The 20,927-nt window shown below is 44.8% G+C and overlaps 1 protein-coding gene and 1 long non-coding RNA gene across 3 annotated transcripts; one reads left to right on the top strand and one right to left on the bottom strand.

The window, feature by feature from the left end:
- Nucleotides 1-9,290: 9,290 nt before the first annotated feature.
- LOC109748414 (uncharacterized) lies at nucleotides 9,291-11,159 on the bottom strand. Its single transcript, XM_020307442.1, has one exon. It carries the CDS (start codon nucleotides 11,157-11,159, stop codon nucleotides 9,291-9,293), a length of 1,869 nt encoding a protein of 622 aa, XP_020163031.1.
- A 5,111-nt stretch (nucleotides 11,160-16,270) lies between these two features.
- On the top strand, nucleotides 16,271-20,636 carry LOC120976977 (uncharacterized). 2 transcript variants are annotated; one of them, XR_012181058.1, is made up of 7 exons: nucleotides 16,271-16,914; nucleotides 17,174-17,228; nucleotides 17,596-17,719; nucleotides 18,526-18,803; nucleotides 19,122-19,216; nucleotides 19,804-19,909; nucleotides 20,383-20,636. It is a non-coding gene; the product is annotated as an uncharacterized lncRNA (long non-coding RNA). The 2 variants fall into 2 exon arrangements; XR_012181057.1 differs by having other exon boundaries at nucleotides 17,596-18,803.
- The last annotated feature ends 291 nt before the right edge of the window (nucleotides 20,637-20,927 follow it).

Raw genomic sequence — 20,927 nt, forward strand, 5'->3', positions numbered from 1 at the left:
TAGCGCGGTTACAGACATATTTCTTTAGGACTCCCATGAACCTCTCAAAGGGGTACATATTGTGTAGAAATACGGGGCCCAGAATGACAATCTCGTCAACTAGATGAACTAGGACGTGCGTCATGATATTGAAGAAGGATGGTGGGAACACCAGCTCGAAACTGACAAGACATTGCGCCACATCACTCCCTAGCCTTGGTATGATTTCTGGATCGATCACCGTCTGAGAGATTGCATTGAGGAATGCACATAGCTTCACAATGGCTAATTGGACGTTTTCCGGTAGAAGCCCCCTCAATGCAACCGGAAGCAGTTGCGTCATAATCACGTGACAGTCATGAGACTTTAGGTTCTGGAACTTTTTCTCTGGCATATTTATTATTCCCTTTATATTCGACGAGAAGCCAGTCGGGACCTTCATACTAAGCAGGCATTCAAAGAAGATTTCCTTCTCTTCTTTGGTAAGAGCGTAGCTGGCAGGACCTTCATACTGCTTTCGAGGCATGCCATCTTTTTCGTGCAAACGTTGCAGGTCCTCCCGTGCCTTAGCTGTATCTTTTGTCTTCCTATACACGCCCAAGAAGCCTAGCAAGTTCACGCAATGGTTCTTCGTCACGTGAATCACGTCGATCGAAGAGCGGACCTCTAGGTCTTTCCAGTAGGGTAGGTCCCAAAATATAGATTTCTTCTTCCACATGGGTGCGCGTCCCTCAGCGTCATTTGGAACAGCTAGTCCGCCGGGACCCTTTCCAATGATTACCTGTAAATCATTGACCATAGCAAGTACGTGATCACCGGTACGCATGGCGGGCTTCTTCCGGTGATCTGCCTCGCCTTTGAAATGCTTGCCTTTCTTTCGACATTGATGGTTGGTCGGAACAAATCGACGATGGCCCAGGTACACATTCTTCCTGCATTTGTTCAGGTATATACTTTCGGTGTCAGCTAAACAGTGCGTGCATGCATGGTATCCCTTGTTTGTCTATCCTGAAATGTTACTGAGAGCGGGCCAATCGTCGATGGTTACAAACAGCAAGGCGTGCAGGTTAAATTCCTCCTGTCTGTGCTCATCCCACGCACGTACACCGTTTCCATTCCACAGCTGTAAAAGTTCTTCAACTAATGGCCTTAGGTACACATCAATGTCGTTGCTGGGTTGCTTAGGGCCTTGGATGAGAACTGGCATCATAATGAACTTTCGCTTCATGCACATCCAAGGAGGAAGGTTATACATACATAGAGTCACGGGCCAGGTGTTGTGATTGCTGCTCTACTCCCCGAAAGGATTAATGCCATCCGCGCTTAAAGCAAACCATACGTTCCTTGGGTCACCTGCAAACTCAGCCCAGTACTTTCTCTCGATTTTTCTCCACTGCGACCCGTCAGCGGGTGCTCTCAACTTCCCGTCTTTCTTACGGTCCTCACTGTGCCATCGCATCAACTTGGCATTCTCTTTGATTCTGAACAGTCGTTTCAACCGTGGTATTATAGGAGCATACCACATCACCTTCATAGGAACCCTCTTCCTGCGGGGCTCGCCGTCAACATCACCAGGGTCATCTCATCTGATCTTATACCGCAATGCACCGCATACCGGGCATGCATTCAAATCCTTGTACGCACCGCGGTAGAGGATGCAGTCATTAGGGCATGCATGTATCTTTTGCACCTCCAATCCTAGAGGGCATACGACCTTCTTTGCTGCGTACGTACTGTCGAGCAATTCGTTATCCTTTGGAAGCTTCTTCTTCAATATTTTCAGTAGCTTCTCAAATCCTTTGTCAGGCACAGCATTCTCTGCCTTCCACTGTAGCAATTCCAGTACGGTACCGAGCTTTGTGTTGCCATCTTCGCAATTGGGGTACAGCCCTTTTTTGTGATCCTCTAACATGCGATCGAACTTCAGCTTCTCCTTTTGACTTTCGCATTGCGTCCTTGCATCGACAATGACCCGGCGGAGATCATCATCATCGGGCACATCGTCTGGTTCCTCTTGATCTTCAGCAGCTTCCCCCGTTGCAGCATCACCGGGCACATCGTCTGGTTCCTCTTGATCTTCAGCAGCTTCCCCCGTTGCAGCATCACCGTATTCAGGGGCACATAGTTGTCATCGTCCTCCTCTTCTTCGCCGTCTTCCATCATAACCCCTATTTCTCCATGCCTCGTCCAAACATTATAGTGTGGCATGAAACCCTTGTAAAGCAGGTGGGTGTGAAGGATTTTCCGGTTAGTAAGACTTCGTATTCCCACATTTAGGGCATGGACAACACATAAAACCATTTTGCTTGTTTGCCTCAGCCACTTCGAGAAAATCATGCACGCCCTTAATGTACTCGGAGGTGTGCCTGTCACCATACATCCATAGCCGGTTCATCTGCGTGCATTATATATAATTATGTGTGTCAAAAGTAAGAAAATTAGACAAGTATCTATGTAAAGTAAGAATATTTTTTCTTTCAGAAAGAAGATAAGAACAAGAGGCTCACCACTGTGGTGTCGGCGACGAGATCGGCGCGGGCGATCGACGGCGGTGAAGACGGCGACGGGGCATGATGGACTGCTAATATAAACCTAGACAAATCTCGGGGAAAATGGAGCTCGGAGGTCGAGCTTCGAGAGGAGAAAGCTTAACTAGTGTGGCTCGGGCATTTCATCGAACACCTCATGTGCATAGGAGGTGAGCTAGAACACCCAATGCCCTCCCCCTCGCCGGCCAGCAAAAAACAGAGCACTGTGGAGTGCTCTGCTGCGGCGATGGGGTATATATAGGCAACGCATTTGTCCCGGTTCGTGGCAGGAACTGGGACTAAAGCTCCCCTTCTGTCCCGGTTCGAGCCACGAAACGGGACCAATGACTGTGGGCCAGGAGCGAGGCCCATTGGTCCTGGTTCGTGCCTAGAACCGGGACAAATGGGTCCACACGAACCGGGACCAATGCCCACGAGGCCCCGGTCGGCCTCCTGGGCTCAAGAACCGGGACTAATGCACCCATGGGTCCCGGTTCGTGCAGAACCGGGACTAAAGGGCTGGCCAGGCCCGAACGAAAGCCCTGTTTTCTACTAGTGCCAGATTGAAAATCTCAATTGTCAGGACTTGCTTGTATGCATTCCTTAATTGTGTAAAACTGAAGCTTGCTGCTCGTGAGGTGTCGGCCATAAACATGTATTATGACCATTGTTTATCCGACGAAGTGCCTAAAAAATAGAGTTACAGTAGGGTTTTTACCCTACTGTGTTTGCTCAAAAAAAGTGCCTCAAATTCAGTGACCATAGCTCTCCACTTTAGCTCATAAACTGGATAGCAAAATAGATGTTGTCTTATTAGGAAAATAGAGTTTGTTTTATAGCTAATGCTTAATATGTTTCATCGACTGGTGAATGCTCAACTTTAGCTCATAAACTGCATGGCAAATGCTAATTCTGATGAGGCTTTTGCCACTTATTGTTTTATGGTTGTCTAGATTGCTGATGGCATGCTTCTTTCTGCGAATTGTCAATTCTTTTGTGCAGGGTCCCTCGGCTACTTATGCTTTGCTAGACAATGAGAGTATGTAGATAGCATATATGGTTTTTACATTGTTTTGCGCAGGTTGAGATGCATCACATGATGTTTTCCTTTTACATTTATGAGTACTACGGAGTCCTTTCTTTTTCCACAAGGGGCAGTAGCCGTGCCATTTGATTCGAAGGATAAAGAGTTGATCACAAAGGGGTAGCATTCAGGATATATACACAAAAGAGTATAGAACCAAAGTATAGAAAATATTTGCATTTAATTTTCTTTATATATAGGGGTATAAGTTGTTACCAAATGTACTCAAATATACGGTTATTGAAAAATGTAAATATTTTCAACACGAACATAGTTTTAAACAGGTCTTTGCGCCATTTGGCGCAACTAGTCATCTAGTCCATTGAAAAGCTACACGAGTGTGTGCATGAGTCTGTACCTTGGGCGGCCTAGCAAAGAAACTAGTACTACCTCTCTCTCAGTTTACAGGGCGTGCGCGTACCCCTAGGTTGTCAATTTGACCAACCTAATACAAATCATATATTACAAAAAATATACCAACATAAACTTCGGAGTTTCTACTTTCAAAAGGTATAATTTTTGTGTTATATAGTTTATATTAGGGTGATAAAATTGGCAACGTAGGTATATGCGCAGGACTTGTAAACTGAAACGGAGGTAGTACTTTTTACTGTACCCACTAAACAACTAATTTCTTTGGCTAAGATTGTAGCTAGGTTCGCTTGCCAACTGCAGGACCATGGATCGAATCACGGTGGTCGCTATCTTTTTTATGGCTGGAAATCATCAAGTACTCCCTCCGTCCCAAAAAACATGTCGCGGGCGTAGTTCACCGGTAATTTTGCAAAAAAACCCTCGTGGTTTCAAAAGCGTTTCAAACAAGTCCTCCGCCCCATCTTCTTCCTCTGCCCGTCGCCTGCGCGTCGCCAGGGGCCGGCGCCGCCCAGCTGCGTGATTCGCCAGGGGCCGGCGAGCCCAGCTGAGCTCCTCCTCCGTCGCCAAGTACCTGCTCTCGCCGCCTTCGCCAATTACCTCCTCTGCCGCCGCAGCCCAGACCTGCGCCGCCGTGGTCTCCTCCCGCTGCCTGCGGGCTTCGCCGGAATCTCCTGCCACGTCTTCCTCGAGGCCGCGCGCTTCCCTCCTGGAGCCCCCGCGCATCCTCCTGGAGCCCCCGCGTGTGTCCTCCCTCGTGCTCCCGCGCATCCTCCTGGAGCTCCCGCGCGTGCGCCGCCGCGATCCCCTACTGGCATCGCCGGAGCTTGCCTCGACAATCTGGTTGACCAGGAGCTCGCCGGTGGAGATCTGCCTGTGCTACTGCTGCTGCTCCCTCTCCCCTGCCCGTGCTGCTGCTCCTCCTCTGACCCTGCCCGTGCTGCTTCTCCTCTTTTGATCCCGCCCGTGCTGCTATTGCTGCTACTCCTCTGCACTCTGTAGAAGGTACAATTTCTTCAGTCTAGTGATGCAGCAATTGCTTCAGTCTAGTAAAGTGCCACTCCAAGCATAGCAAGTCCACTGAAAGTACGCCAAATGAACAAATTGAGTTCAGGAATGCAACAATGGAGCAATCCAGTAGAAATTTTTACAAGAAAATAAGGTGGCCGGAGAAGATGGCGAGAAAAACAAGACCTTTTTACTCCGGCGAGCTCTTTGCCTTGATGCAGATGTGTGCAGATGCAGGTGAGTGGCACCGGCGTGCAGATGCAGGTGCGTCGGGACTGGCTTCGTGGTCGACGGCTTCCTTGCTGATGCGTGCAGGTGCAAGCGTGTGGCGCCGGCGGGGAGGTGGTCGACGACGGCAGGGGAGAGATGACCCGCCGTGGAGTCTGAGAGAGGAGGGGGGCCCGCCGCCGTTCCGGCAACGTACACTCCCAATTCTCCGGATATAGACAAGCAGCGCTGCAACTCGCCGTCGGAGAGCAGGTCGGCAAAAAAAATCCAAAGTTGGCCGACTGGAGGATCTCGCCCTCGCTTCGCGGCGTCGGCGGCACCGTCGTCGTCGACGGCGAGGACGACGCCCGGCTGCTCGTCGGCCTTTAGGTTGTTGTTGGTGGTCCGGATCCGGTGCCTGCGGGCTCTCCGACGGCGGTTCCGACGCAGCCGAAGCAGAGCGCGGCCGTAGCTGTGGGTTGGACTAACATGGGATCCAAATCAAGGATTTTTTTGAGAAAGGGGGAGCTTGGGGAGGCAGGCGAGCGGTAGCTGCGGCGGCGGAGCAGGAGGCAGCTGCGGCGGGAGAGCGGGGGAGCAGGGGAGCTGCGGCGGCGGGAGAGCGGGGGAGAAGGAGAGCTGCGGCGGCGGGGAGCAGCGAAGCAGTGGCGGCGGAGAGCAGCGCAGCTGCTGCTTCTGTCTGTCGGAGGAGGACAAGGAGCGCGGGTTTGGTCGGGAAAAACGAGAGGGTTTTTTTGCAAAAATGCCGCCGCGACATGTTTTTCGGGACGGAGGGAGTACCAATGACGTATGGGATGCAATGATTGCGACCGGAACAGTAGGGGACGGAATTATTGGCGTGCGGAGCGACCGCGACCGCGGGATGAAAATTGAACGAAGTAGTTCGGATCCATCTGAAAAATAGCTTTCTCGTTGTTAAAATTGACTATATGTACATAGGGCGACACTAGGCGCCGGCGCGCCCGCACTTGTTTGGGCCGGTCGCGCCCTAGTCGTCAGATGTAGCCCCGCATAGCGGTGAGATCCCTTCTCATCGTTTCTTTCCATCGTGGACGAGATATGAGAAAAAACAAATGGGCACATGGCGGCCGCACCTCGCTGTCGCGTCGCGCTGCGCGCGTCCACCCACTCATGTTTGCCTTCTCTATTGACAATTGCTGTCGTGCCTGCCGTCGACGCTCACCGCTGATGCTCGCAGTCGATGCTCGCAACAAAAACAGACTATGATGGTAGCAAAAATAGACTACGATGGTAGCAAAAAATGCTTGCCGTCGAGGCTCGCCGCCGATGTTCGCCGTCGACGCTTGCAACAAAATTACCCAAGGTAGCTCTGCGTCCCTGCCCGTTGGATCCTTTGAAAAATGTTGGTTCCAGCAAAAGCAGACTACAGTGGTAGCAAATATGTTTCCAGCAAAAATATTCTCAGTAGAACAAAACTGAAAAAGGTCCATTGTAGCAAAAATAAAAGCCAGTTCCAGCAAAACAAATCACTGGTTCCAGCAAAAAAATCTCAGTAGCAAAAACACTAGTAGTTGATTGTAGCAACAAAAAAAGCCAGCTCCAGCAAAAATTAATTATGGTTCCAGCAAAATAATCTCATCACAAAAAATATGTGTCGATTTTAACAAACAAAAGAGCTACTTCCAGCAAAAATCACCGTCGGATGAAGCTCTTCGTCGCTGCAGTTGCAGCTCCACCAACCTGGGGGTACAAATCTGGTAGCCGCCGGTCGCATCAAGTCAGGGCACCTCATCGCCTCCCAGCTGCACCCACTTCCTATCTCCGCACGCATGCGCTGCTGCTCTACTCGCGGCGCCGATGGTCACCGAGGCCGGCACCGGTGATGGCCTTGTAGCACCCATGGTGGCCTAATAGCACCCGTGGTAGTCGCCCCTGTCATCGCCGGCAACAGCATCTGAGCAGCCAAAAAAGTAGGTGGGGAAGAAAGAGAGGAGATGCGTTTTGTGAGATAGAAATGAGTGGCTGAGAGATCTCCCCGTGAAGAGATAAGGTAAAGCCCAACGCGGTCCATAGTCTTTTTTTTAAGGTGAAGCGGTAGATTTGCATCTGATCCTAGCCACATATTACAGAAGTGATGGAACGCGCACGGAGCGACCGGCCCAAGGTTCTGCCGGCGCTCCGGCTACAAACGTTTACCATGTACATAAGATAGGTTGGTTAACTAAAATTGCCATTGTTTTATTGATCACAGATTTTATATGGTACAATCATTATAATTTCCTGAAAGCACGTTCATATTAAGAAATAGTCGTACAAGTTGTCTAGTGCAATAGTGTAAAAATCTCTTGTGACCCATACTAGATGTCTGGATAGACCATCAGCGCAAACACTAAGCACAATTCTTGACGTGAAGGAGCTCAGTAAATGAACAGAAATTAAGAACAGATCACTGATGAATGAGCAGCAGTGCTATTACCTGAAAGCTTCGTCTCGGTCCTGGAGAGCGGGTAGCTAGGCTGTCTAGTCTAGCGAAAATTCTGCAAGAAAGAAACCACAGAGCTAGCAAAATTAGGCGAGATGAGGCGCAAATGCTGCTGCTCCAACTCAAAATTAGAAATCAAAGTGCGTGCGTACATTGAGCGTGGAAAGTCGGGGTGCTTTTTTTTTGCGGGTCTGTGGAAAGACGGGGTGCTGCTGCGGAGGTTTAGGGGGCACGATTTTGATGTCGGAGCCTTCTCCGTTCAGCACGCCATACGCTTCCTGCTTCTTCTTATACCCTCATGCTTATCCCCAATCTCTGTCTCTGTCTGACCGGCTCTTCCCTAGCTCGATCTCACAGAAACCATCAAACGCATTTTTGAGATAAGAACATGCCCAACATGCCAACTGGTTGATTGCATGACGCCTCTGCCGGAATTGGCAACGAGTTGACCACCACGGTTGTTCGAGGTTGCACCCGGCAGCACGCCCAATCATTATCGCGATCTCTACAAACACGCAATCGATAAGACGTGGGGCTGTCTTAACAAACTACTCCCTCCGTCCCATAATATCAAAGCGTTTTTTACACTAGTGTAATGTCAAAAACGCTTTTATATTATGAAACGAAGGGAGTAAAAATAAGGCAGAAGACATAAAGCTGAACATGTCGGGCACAGGTAAATTATTCCCAAGAGGAATAGTAGACTTTTGGCAGAAGTACTTCCATGCTAACATCACCAAGAAAGCTTCAAAACGAAATGGTATGCTAGCCCTCACTGTAAAGTTGCATTCTATGTTTATTCATCTCCACAGGGCTTCTTTCTTGTAAGAACATCACCAAGATAATATATACAAATAAACATTAACATACTCCCTTCGTCCGTGAATAAGTGTATTTCTACCATTTGTCCTAAGTCAAAGTTTTATAATTTTGATCAACTTTTTAGAAAAGAGTAGTAGTATATATGACATTAAATTGGTATATTATGAAAATACTTTTCAAAACGAATCTAGTGATACTAATTTAGTGCCATAAATGCTCTTACTTTTTTCAATAAAGTTGGTTAAAGTTTTAAAACTTTGACTTAGAACAAAAGCTAGATGTACACTTATTAGCGGACAGAGGGAGTATGTTTAAACCTCAGGCCAGCTGTGAGAGCTTACAGAGACACTACACATCTCTATGGTACAACAACTGTCACATTATTCTTATCCTGGCCAGCGCAAGGATTTAATTGCTGACCCGCATGGACCCGATGCCTGAACAGAGCAAACAAACCACGAGGACAGGAAATATTCAGTAGCACGCCTGTGCGTCCTCCGCGATAAAATTTCGCACAAACTCACCAACAACAGTGGAGTGAGGGCACACAGATTCGATAGCTAGTAGTTTTTTCACTTGCACACACGTACATGCGCAATCAAACCATTTTATGGTAGTACTACAAGTATGAGCTTACAACAGATTACTATAAAGTTTCAGAAAGGAAGTACAACACATCATCACAATCTTACAGCAAAGCAATAAGCGCACAGTCATCACAAGTCATAACACGACGACTTTAATTTCACAAATTGTAGAGGGTATACTACATGGACCAAGAGTAGCTCCTTGATCGCCTTTAGACCTTCATTTTGCTCTTCTCCATCTAGGGTACTGCGGTGGCAGCTGCAGCAGGCCGCTCCAGGATGCCAGCATGCATGAGCAACGCCCAGACATGTGTCACGAACTCGCCACCTTCAGCGAGAAGTTCAATGTGACCAGCTACATTGTCAGATGGGGCGATATACACCAGCATCTCCGCCCAGAAATCTGCGAGTAGATCCCATCGGATCATGCGATTTCCCATGCCCTCTATTGTCTTCCCAATTATGGCACCCTTTGTCAACAGTTCTGCCACCATTGTTCCTCCGGCACCGGCTCCATTATGAAGCTCTCTAAGCTTTTCATACTTCTCTTTTGGTGAGACGAGGTTCTGAAATTGTTCCTTTGCTTCTTGTTCGAAGTCATCCAAGATACATGTTGTCTCCATTGGGCGGCTGGGAAGCAATGTTGGGGCAAAGGCAACCAAGTATGCGCAATATCTAGACAAGCTGATGGCAATCTTTTGATTTGAATGCATATAAATTTGATTTGTGTATGTGTCTGCTTCGGAGATCTCGTAGTAGCTAGTGGCGACATGCCATACTAGTATGCTGTGAATTAGTGTAAATTCATCACTGATCTCGCATGCCCAGTGTAGCTCATTACTCATGTGATGCTTCATTAATGCTGAGGCTCCATGCGACAGACGGTCACAGACGGAGTGTTTGATAGTGTGTGCAATTGCTCTCTTCACCTCCATTGTCAACTCTTTAGGTTTGCCTGCTTTTCCTCTTGGAAGGTGATGCTTCAACCGAGCCCAGTAGCTGGAACTGAAGGAATCAAGGACTGAGTACTGACCAATGGTGTTGCGCCAGTAGCGAAGCCATTTGTGAGGTCGTCCTAGAAGCAATAGAAGCTTCTCAATACAAGCATTCCCATGCCACGATGGATGTCTTGCGTACTTACAAACCAAGGATACATTCGCCCAGTCAGAGGCACAGTAAGACCATATCTGCAGCAGCTGAAATGTTGAAAGTACAGCAAACACTATTTTGGTAACCATGAAGTCTTGTGTGCTCGTTTCTACCAAATTATCATCCAGATTAGAATGATGCATGTTCAAAGAACAAAGAGACCATGTGCCCACCGCTATACTAACAAATGTGGTGGCAAGCGAAAGAGCACACCACTTTATCTCTCTACCATACATAATGTAAGCATACTTGGTGAAGAAGAAGTCGTAGAGGAAAGCCAGCTCTGCTTCAATCACTTGGAATGCTCTTTCAGAGTCACATTCTGTTCGCAACAACCCATCAAGAACAAGATGACGAGACTTGTCAAGCTTTGATTCAGGACAAGCATAGCCAAAGTATCGCCGAACCACAAGATGGAACAAGGAGAATGAGAGACATAGATCCTTGAGGCGGTGGATGTTAAGATTGTTGGAAGATGATAAGACACCAATGTTGTCAGACCAGATTTTTTCCAGTGTTATTGGACCCTCTCCAAGTTCATCGCAACCTTCATGGATGAGAACAGCATACTTGTATCCTTGCATGGTGCGAGGGTCATAGGACGTGCTGAGTTCGTGCTCATGCTTCATGTAGAGGACCAACCGCTTAATGCCATTTTCTGATGATGGTTTGCTTGCTAGAGCTGCAACACGCCACTGTTCAAGACTTTTAGTAGCCAACAGGACATTCAAGGCCATGGCTACGAACCGAATTTGCGGAAGATTTTTATTATCGATGACAAAGATGCCTAAAACCATGCCGAGGTAGAAGATGAACAGGAGGTAGTCGCAATAAAGCTTCATTGATTTATTGTTCTCGTAGAGCTTCTGGACTGACATTGAGTTGGTGCCGCCAAATAGCATGGCCAAAAACATTCCCCACACCCCGTACAGCTCACTCCTGACTATTTGCCCTCCCATCAGTCCCAATGTGTGGGAGACAAGTGGGGAGGATAGTATAAACACTCCCTCGACTCCATATCTGATAATGATGCTCTGAGATTGACGCCTCCTGGGCGATCCAATGGCAAGGACGATCATAAACACAGCTGCCACCATCACGTAAAGTTCCACATGATTTAGTCTTTCTTGGATTCAGATATATGTTGATCCAATTCTCTTCGCAGTTTCTGCATAGTTCTTTTTCAGTGGTTGTGTTCATCTCTCCCTGCATATGTATTCACGCGGAGAGAGTGAAATTAATGCAGCAGTACGGCGCACATATACAGTAGTGATATATAGCATGAACGGTCGGCTATTTCGCAATCCAATACAGATTGAACAGAACACAGTTTTTTTGGCAAGACGAGAAACTTGAGGAGGATTGAAGCCCGGAAGACCAATTCGAAGAAGAAGCGCCCCTATCCACCAGAACGCCACCCCTACGAGAAAAAGTCCCTAGCATAAACTACTAGCCATAGCCAGAGTCGAGGCACCAGGATCCTCCTCCTGTGATCCGCCTCCTAAGCGGCTGGCAGAGGGGAGGTGCATCCACGGGCTTGCCAGTGAAGCTTGGAAGGGATGAGTGCCTTAACCGTTAGATATGGGAGGAAGAGAGAAACCGTAACTTTGGGGCGTAGAGTAACAACTGGACCAACGGGGGTGTTCTCAGTTGAAGAGTGAGTTATCACTTCAGAAGTGGAGTTATGAAGACAAACAAATAGTACAAAAGCCTTGCTTCGGTAGACCCTCACCCGCACTTCCCTCGCAAACTGAATAAGGGCAGTATGATCATTTGATCATAAGGTATCCATATCTCCTTATGTGGCACGTACGAGCTGTACGCAGTGGCGGAGGCACCGCCCAGCGACCCTGGGCACTGGCCCGGGCTCGCTGGCTCCTCGATAGCAGCGATCCTAGCGATAACTAGAAGAACGCCTGTGCATTGCAACGGGGCCACATTAACTTAAAAGTTTAATATTAATCTTGTTAATATTACATTTAATATTCTCATACATATCAAGTGACATTGGCGACCTTTCTTACCATCAAATTCTCACACACACTCTTTCCTTCCCTCTTCCTCACTCTCTCCCCCTCTCCCCCTCTCTCTCTCTAACACACACACATATCCATCTTATTGGGTACGGGACAATAATCCATCTATTTCACACACACACGCTAGTGCATAACAATATGGATTATGTGTATTATATTTGCCACCACAATTGAGGGAATTAATTTCATGTAAATCAGCCAGCCACAGCTCCATGACAAACAATACATCTAAATTCTCAACGTTATTTTTATGTAATATGCATTATCTTTATACTATTTCTTGAATGTGTTCAAACTATTACTTGAACTTGCTACCACCAAATGATATCTAAATTCTCTCTCTCTCTCTCTCTCTATCTATCTATCTATCTCCCCCCCCCCCCCCTCTCTCTCTCTCAGACACACACACACTCTGATATTATAGGACCAAAAACTTTTACCAATTACCATACTGTTACTTTTGTTGTCCACAAAATGTAGTGAGGTAATTCTGAGGAAATAAAATGCAGAGTTGACCAAAACAATTAACCACTATACTTGATGTAGAAGATGATGAAAGTATAGGGGTCTAGACCAACATCATGTCGCGTTTCGTTTGTTTCCTTTGTTTGGAGATTGATTACCATCCGTGAGTTAATTGTTTCCTTTGTTTGGAGATTAATTACCATCTGTGAGTTAAGCTGGGTACTAAAGAAGAATCTGATTGTGACACGTGAATTGATTGTTGCCTTGTACGTTTGGTTTTGGTATTTGAAGATTGATTACCATATGTTAGTTGGGTTATCAAAGAACAAATCAATCACCATATGTGAATTCATTGTGTTACCAAATAAACGTTGGGTTTGTCCAGCCAGTGGGAGGGGGGCGAATAAAAAACCGACAAAAAAACCGACGAAACTGGGAGGTGGGATCGTTACTGCGGGGGAATTGGGAGGTGGGAGGGAGGACGAAAGAAAATCAGGAGAGGTGGGACGAAAATTAACCGCGGAGACTACCAACTGAGACATTAGGAGTAGAGATAAAGGGCTAAATCTGTTTGGTAGTTGGATTTGCCGGGGCAAAACAAATCTGGGCCATCGTTTCTCACATGTTCACAACCCAATAGTACAACAGTCTGCAGCCCAGGCCCAAGCAACTTCTGTTTCACGAGTGCAGGACGCGAGCGAATCCAGATATATGTTACTTGGGAGAACATGAGGCTTCTCAAAGCTTAGCGACTCTCAGCCGTCGGATCGGTTTTTTATGCGTTGTGAACCGTTCGATCTCGCGTCTGGAAGATCTGGGCCTTTGGATCAAAAACGGACACTGCTACAATGAATAGTATAGAAGCATTCGTGCCACCGCTTGTAAATAGCTTGCCCCGCCAAGGGCATTTTTGTCATTTCACGCTTACGCATATAAATTGCGTCCGCTCCGTGTAGATGACCTAGCCGCCTCTCCCGCGCACCCGCGCCCTCAACCCCCGTCCTCCCGCATCCCAGCCCCGCTCGCCCCTGCCCTCTCCCCGACCTCTCCCTCCACCAGACCTCGCAGCCCCGCCCACTTCGCCGCCACCAACGCCCCGCAGACCTCGCCGCCGCCCCTCAAACCGCGCTGCCGTGGACCTCTCTCCTCGTCTCCCTCGCACCACGCCGCGAGATCCGTCGTCCACTGCGCGCCGTCAGTTCGACCGAAGAGCAGCGGGGGTAGAGACGCAGGGTGAGGAGCACCCGTCGGAGACGCTTGATGCGGATCCCCCGTCACTCCTCCTTCTATGCCCACTGCTGGTGCTCCCCCGTCGCTCCTCCTTCTCCATCGTGAGGCGCTGCACTTGGCCGCAGTTCTACTCCAGGTTCTAACCCCCCTCCCCCTCTCTCTCTAATCGATTTGTTATCTCTAGGTGCTCATCTAGGTCTTCTGTTGCCCCGTTGATGTTCTAGGGTTAGGATTTTCTATTGGATTGGTGACTGATGTGAGCTGGTAATATGTCATGCTCGGCCATCCCGTTGCAGGTGCTCATCTTCTCCCATCTTTCTCTGTTCGTGTTTTAGTTGAGCGGCTGTATTTTAAGCAAGGATTGTGCCTTAATAGATCTATCTACTATTATTGTCAGGCTTTCTTTTTTGTGTGGGGTTTGCTTATGTTTGGTTTTCATCATTTGTGGCAGGATGTTTGCTGTCAAAATCTTGTGCTGCTGTGTACCAGTCATTCACCTATTTTGTTGATAATGGAGTATCTGGTGAGTATCTTTTTTGGAGCTAATCTTATATTTTTCTTCAGGTTGCCACCAATGGGAATACAGCCAATGGACTGGTTTTGCTTGTCAGCGACCAAAACAAGAACAAGTCAATTCTTATTTGTACATATTCAATTTGTGGATGATTGGAGGCTCTGTGTTCATAGTTTATATAGGTCATCTTTATATCTGGGCCATGGTCGTTGTGATTCAAATATTTTATGGAAACAGAGCTTTTTAACCTACTTAGAAGATTGAGCGAAGAGAGACAGCTGCAAGGGTCCAGGTTGCCGAATTGGTAGCTTATAGGGCATTCTGATTATACTATTATTTTGAACCAGTAAATCGTCAATGAATTAGCTATCACCAATTTAATATATTTCAAATGTACATATATTCTTGTGGGAACAAGTTTTATCACACTTCTTCACAGCATTCTTAATCAGGAGCTTGATAACAGAATAACTTCAGATTACTTGATGTATAAGGTCGTCAGCAGCATAATAAAGTATCCAAAGTTTAATCGCTATTTACCTTTATAAATTGCAGGTACGGCTCAATATATATGCCAGTATGCAAATAATTTCCATTGATGATGATCAGTTTAGAAACTTCACGTCATTTTAAGAATCTTTTTAGCTTATTACATTGTTCTAACATACTAATATGTGTAAAGAACTTATCGAAAACAGAGTAATAGACTGTATTCTGCACATGACATTTATCACCTGGTTGGTACTGAATTTTGTAGGGAGCTGGATAGTACATATAAAACTATGTAGGAAAAACTGTTTCTTGCACATTTATATAGATTGTGATATAACTGCATTGTTTGTTACTTTGTTTGCATCAGGTTAGTTAATAGGTCTGTGCAAATCAATTCTTGCAACCACCTATCTACTCTCTGACTTGGTTCTATAAATATCGATGTTTGTGCTCAGTATAAGCACACCATCTCCTTTGGTAGTTCCAGTTGAGCAGATCATTTTCAGCTTCCAGGGTTGTTATCAGTTTCCTCATTGGTGCCCTCAATGGATAGACATGAGTGAGTGCTCGTGGAAGCGCGCTGCAAACATGTCGATGGTGGCTGCTGAAGCTTGACTTTGGCAACGAGTCCAGGTGGCCATTGGCACAGACATGTCATCCGTGAGCTTTAGTTCCAGGCGAGATTCCAAGAGGTTTGCTCTATTATGCTTGCAAATTTGATTGTGAGAATTACAAGATTGGACTGATTTGTGAAGCAATGGAGTTTATTGTTTGCCTTGGGTAAATTAGGTTAATTTGATATGATACTATGTATCTGCTAGAAGGTCTATTAATTATAAAATAATAACAGTGATGGCACCAAGCATAGATCTAGCCACGATAAGTAAATGTGGCAGGCAAGTTTCATGTCTAAATATGTATCTAACAAGCCATTATGTTCCAGGAAATCTACATCTTGCATTGATTAATTGTTGTAGTGAAGCAAAGGGTCACATGTAGCATAATTTGACATAAGGCAATCATTTCTAGATAACTTCCTTCCCAGTGGTATAATGTCTCTTGTGTATCTTAAGCTAATGCTAGGCATAGTTGGAGTATGTGCCTCAAAGTGTCTTTACATTGTCTCTTCTGTTGTGCTTGAACTCAGGCGCATAAAGGGAGCTCTTGTCCGCAATTCCAGTGGCTAGCGCACAGGATCTCCGTTCGACTGTCTCCCCAGCAAGCAAGGTAGATCATGCATAGCTTGCTGCTCTGAATCTATCTTCATACTGTTGATCACGTAGAATACACAGAACTAGGCTATTTGTTTATGCTGAACAGAAGGTGACTTGACACTTTATTTCTAGATCCAGATGGGTTGGTTTTGAGTTATTGTTTGGGTTAGTAAATTTTCAAACCATGCCTCTGTTAACATTTAGAGAAAACTACATGTTTTTATTTTGGGTTGTAGTTCAGAGAGCACTTCCATGTCGCCGTGAATGTTGGCTGCTGCTCTAACATGCTTATTTGTCTCATTTTGCTTGTTCTTTTTTTCTTATATGGTGATCTCCTTTTTCCTTATGTTAGCAGTGAGTTGTTTCTGTTTTTCTGGTTTTCCATTGCTCCTAAAATGTACATCGAAATCAGTGTGGTTGTATTCAGAGAGATGAGCTACTATGTAGACATTATTTGTTTTTGTTATGTACCTGGTTACTTAATAATCATTCTTGATATTCTATCCTTCTCTGTGACGTCCGCCTGCAGGTTGGTATTCTATCCCTCTGAGATGCACATGATTTAGTTGAGCCAGCGTTGGTTACATGTATTGTCCCTTCTGTTATCTCTAATGGCAATATTGGTGATTCTCACATTGTAATGGGTGGGCGTTCTTCGATTTTTCCTGCAGAAAATGTCCGTGGATGCATTGTTAGGTGACAAGTTGCTGTGGGTTGTACGATTTCCATCTCTCATCAGTTGAAATTTTCACCTGGAATACCGGTTAGATCTCAACACTCCACCCTTCTTCCACATCTCTCTACCTGTCTCTCTCGATTTGATTTTGTCTCTAGCATTGTTGCTTCCCATATATAGTTTTTCATGAGTCATACGTGGGTGTATGATTTATTGCAGTATGATAAACATTAACTGAATGTATGATTTATATTCACTATATTTGCGAAAGTAGGATGAATTCTGTCACGCCGAATTATTATCATGTTTGTGGCTCAACTAATTGGTGCTTGCCTTATTTGACTAGGTGGCATACGTGTTGTTAAATTTGGTCAGGCAGCTTGGAAGCAGATACAAATAAGGTGAGTTTAATATTTTCTATTCCTTTTTTGGTTGTGATCATGCAATTTATAGTTGAATCAGGTAACGATTTTTTTGATATGGATAATAGCAGACTGGATATATATTTAGCCATCAAACTACAAATATTAGTTGTTCACGCATAGATAATATTTGGCCCTTAACCTGACGGCTTGCCACTGATCTGTTAGGCACGTACTCATGTTTTCCTTGACACATTGTCAAATGGACATGATCTGTCAAGAGCGCGCCCTAAGATTTTGAAATTTTAGACTTTAATCTGGAAGGCAAGTGTTCCAGAAAATAAATCTGTTGGTTTAATTCATTTCGTCAAGTGATTATTTGCATCTTCCTTTCTTTGCTTCACAGGACAAAGATTTCCTCGGTAAGAAAACAAATGGGTGAGACCAGCGCCATCCTCTCTGCCCGACTTGCTGCCATTCGTTGGATGATTTTGGCAACATGTTCAGGGTTAATCGATTGAATCAGTAGGGTAATGCCCATGTTGTCAAAGAGAAGCAGAGCTTGAGAAATCTGAAAGTGCTTGATAATTTATGTGGACAGAAGAAGGCCAAGAGTGCATAGGGAGTTATTTGTACTACAGAAAAAGGAATGTCCTGGTTCAGTTTACACATTTCAACTCACACCTTTTAAAGAATATAACATGTGGTTGAAAATTGATTAATTGAGAAGTTGAGAATCTGAAAATATTTGTCTATAATGCATCTATTTGTGTGTCAGGCACTTCTCTTTTCTCACAGAACACAACCTTATAGTATGTTTTTGGGACATATTTTGAATCCTCACACTAGATCCGACAGTATCTTTTCGGCACAGATTTTGAATCCTCACACTAGAGCAGAGGCAAAAAATTAATAGTTGCATTAATTATAGGAATTATAGGGCCACAGTTCAGGTACATAAACTCCTAAAGCCAATAGAGAAAGGTAGAAACACAAATGTGAAATGTTAATGTTTTGGTTCTGAGGTGTTGGCTCTTGTCCCCATATGGTGTAGTTTCATCAGACAACAATTCTTATTAACTGACTTTGGTCTAGCATTAGTTGGTACCACAAAAGTAATTTAGCTAAGGCTTCAAATTGGATGTTGTGTTTTCCTCTTCCAGTGCAGAGCCAATAAGATGAAAAGGTAGATTTTAATCTCAGTTATGCATCTCCCGGGTCTCTTTTATGCTCATTGTTGCTACATGCTTGCTTCAGAGAGGACTATGTTAGTTTACTTCCCACTGATGTTGTATATAGTTGCATGTTTTCTTAGACTATTTTATTTGACCTACAGAAATGTTCCCTTGCTTTGGTTGGATGGGTGTAGGAGCAGCAAGCATCGCCGCCACACGGAAAACTCCAGTAACTTCTTGCCCCTTCCAGCCTCGGTGAGATGGCATCGTATTTTTTGTATGTGTACATTTCTGCTTGTGGTGGCATTTTTGCAATCCTTTACTTTGGGTTTTGATTTTTTTTCGTTTCATGGTTGTTGTCGCAGGATTACGAACGACTTCAAGCTGAAGGTGTTGAACCATGCGATGCAAGAATTATTATTTTGGGCTCCTATGGAAGGTATTATTCTCGTGCAAAACCCTATTCTCCCCTATTTCTTGATCTATTAGGGTCATAAATATGGAATCGTGGTTTACTACTTGAAAGTCCATGGTCAGTCTTAGCCTCATTCTCTTGATTAACAGCAGATTTATGCTCTTCCTGTTGTATTCAGTCAAGGAACGTACATAGATATTAGAAGCTATACACTATAATGGAATTTCTTGTGCTCTCGTATGGAAACCTGCAACACAGTGAATGTTTTATTTGTCGATGACAATGAATTACTCATGTTTTGTCTAAAAAATGTGAAACAATTCTTATTTGCACTTTCTGCAGACTCATGTAATTGCTGTCAAGAACACTGTCAGTTCAGCGGTTGTCATCATGCAAGCAATTGGCCGCTGATCTGCTTGCTCTTTGTACTACTAAAGGTAAATTTTGAACAATTTTTACTGCCATTGTTGCAAGGAAAGTTGGTGACGCTGGCGTGTCTCAGTAGATGCAAAATAACATATGGTGGCGTAGAATGAACCTATACTTTCCATAGTGTATTTGACTTCTATTCATACTTGTGTACAGCCATATGAACCTATATATGCTATCTGAATTTAGTGGCGGTTTATTTCAATTTCTCTCTTGGTCAGTAAGTTCGCACCAAAGAGATTGCATATGTGGTCTACTGAAGTTGCAGATATAAGTTCATTGCATCAAAAAGTTTCATTTCTTCACTTTTATGTAGTGATGCCAATAATGTTTCAATTTAAAAAAAATCGACTACATATGTGAGTGTGAATATATAGGTAGTGCAATTAAGTACTCTCAAGATATTAATGTCTATCTTTTCTGCACTAATTGTTTATTCCTTGTTTTGTTTGTACTGTTGCTTTGCCACTGACCCATAAAATTGGATGTTCTTTCAAGAAGAGTCTCTCTTTTCTACACTAATTGACTTTTTCCCTCCCACCCGGGTATGAAAGGCAGTGTTTTTTTCCCTCCCAATAAATTACACTATTTTCAGGTGGCATCATACGGCGAAGCAGGGGATATGGATCAGAAGCCGCAATGGTGCGCGTGACGACATGTCTAACACTTGCCTGACCCTGGACTCTGGCTTCTTCTTGCAAGTAAGCTCATTTTTCTCTTCTACACCCCCCCAACTCATGTGAGGATCTCTGGTTGGATTTGGGTAACCAGACCCCAAGAGATGTAATCCTATTTGGATATAAATTGTCTATGCTAGCTTGATTTAGTTAATAGGAGTAGATTTTATAGATGAACTGTGTATGCTAGCTTGATGGGGTATCCATTAACGTCTAAGGTTTCACAAGGAAATGAGTTTCTTGCATTCTCATGTTGAAAAGGATTAAAGAAACCTAGCAGAATATGGTTTCAAAGTTTTAGTTTCTTATTGGGTTCATCCACAAGGTTTGCCGAAAGTTATCAACTTGCTTTGTAAAAAGGCTTTGTATCATGTATCTTTGTTTGTGCAAGAAATCCAATTGGAATTGGTCTCTTGTCATGTGCATGTACTTTCTTTATTGCTTATATATTTCAACCACTTATCTAAGTTGTCTCTAAACCATTTTCGATGACTCAGGTTGACCATACTATTGTGAGGATCTCGGCCAGGATCATTCTTTATATCATGTTGGATCATCTTCGAATTTGTAGAGTAATTTATTGTCTAAGAATGTACTCACAGAACACAATCAGTGTGGTCGTGCTTTTCTACACTTCTGTCCAGAGCAATGGGATATGTATTCTGTACTGTACGGCTACCCTCTAATGCATTTCTCAGACTTCAGTCTCTCTCTTTCTGCACAAATGACTTGGTCTAATTATTATGAAAGACCTGTGGAGTGTGTTGCTTTCTATATAAATAACTCGCTCTAATTCTGATTTATCATATTGCATAGCTTTTGATCTATTGCATTTTTCCAAACTTGATGCGTCAAGATTTGAGCTACTATATTGAAAGCAAAGGTAAAATTCCAATGCACTCTCCAGCAGCATGCTCATATCGCCTACTAATCCATTATGTTCCTACTTTTATTTACTTTTATCAAACTTAATGACAAGTGGTTATCTTTTGTGGTCTGATGAATACGCTGAACTCGATGTTGCCTTATAATCTCATAACGG

Source organism: Aegilops tauschii, chromosome 3 (genome assembly GCF_002575655.3).
Source record: "Aegilops tauschii subsp. strangulata cultivar AL8/78 chromosome 3, Aet v6.0, whole genome shotgun sequence".
NCBI classification, from domain to species: Eukaryota; Viridiplantae; Streptophyta; class Magnoliopsida; order Poales; family Poaceae; genus Aegilops; species Aegilops tauschii.

Excerpts from the sequence above, each read along its gene's own strand:
- LOC109748414 (XM_020307442.1), bottom strand. The coding sequence starts at position 11,159 with ATGGGAGGGCAAATAGTCAGGAGTGAGCTGTACGGGGTGTGGGGAATG.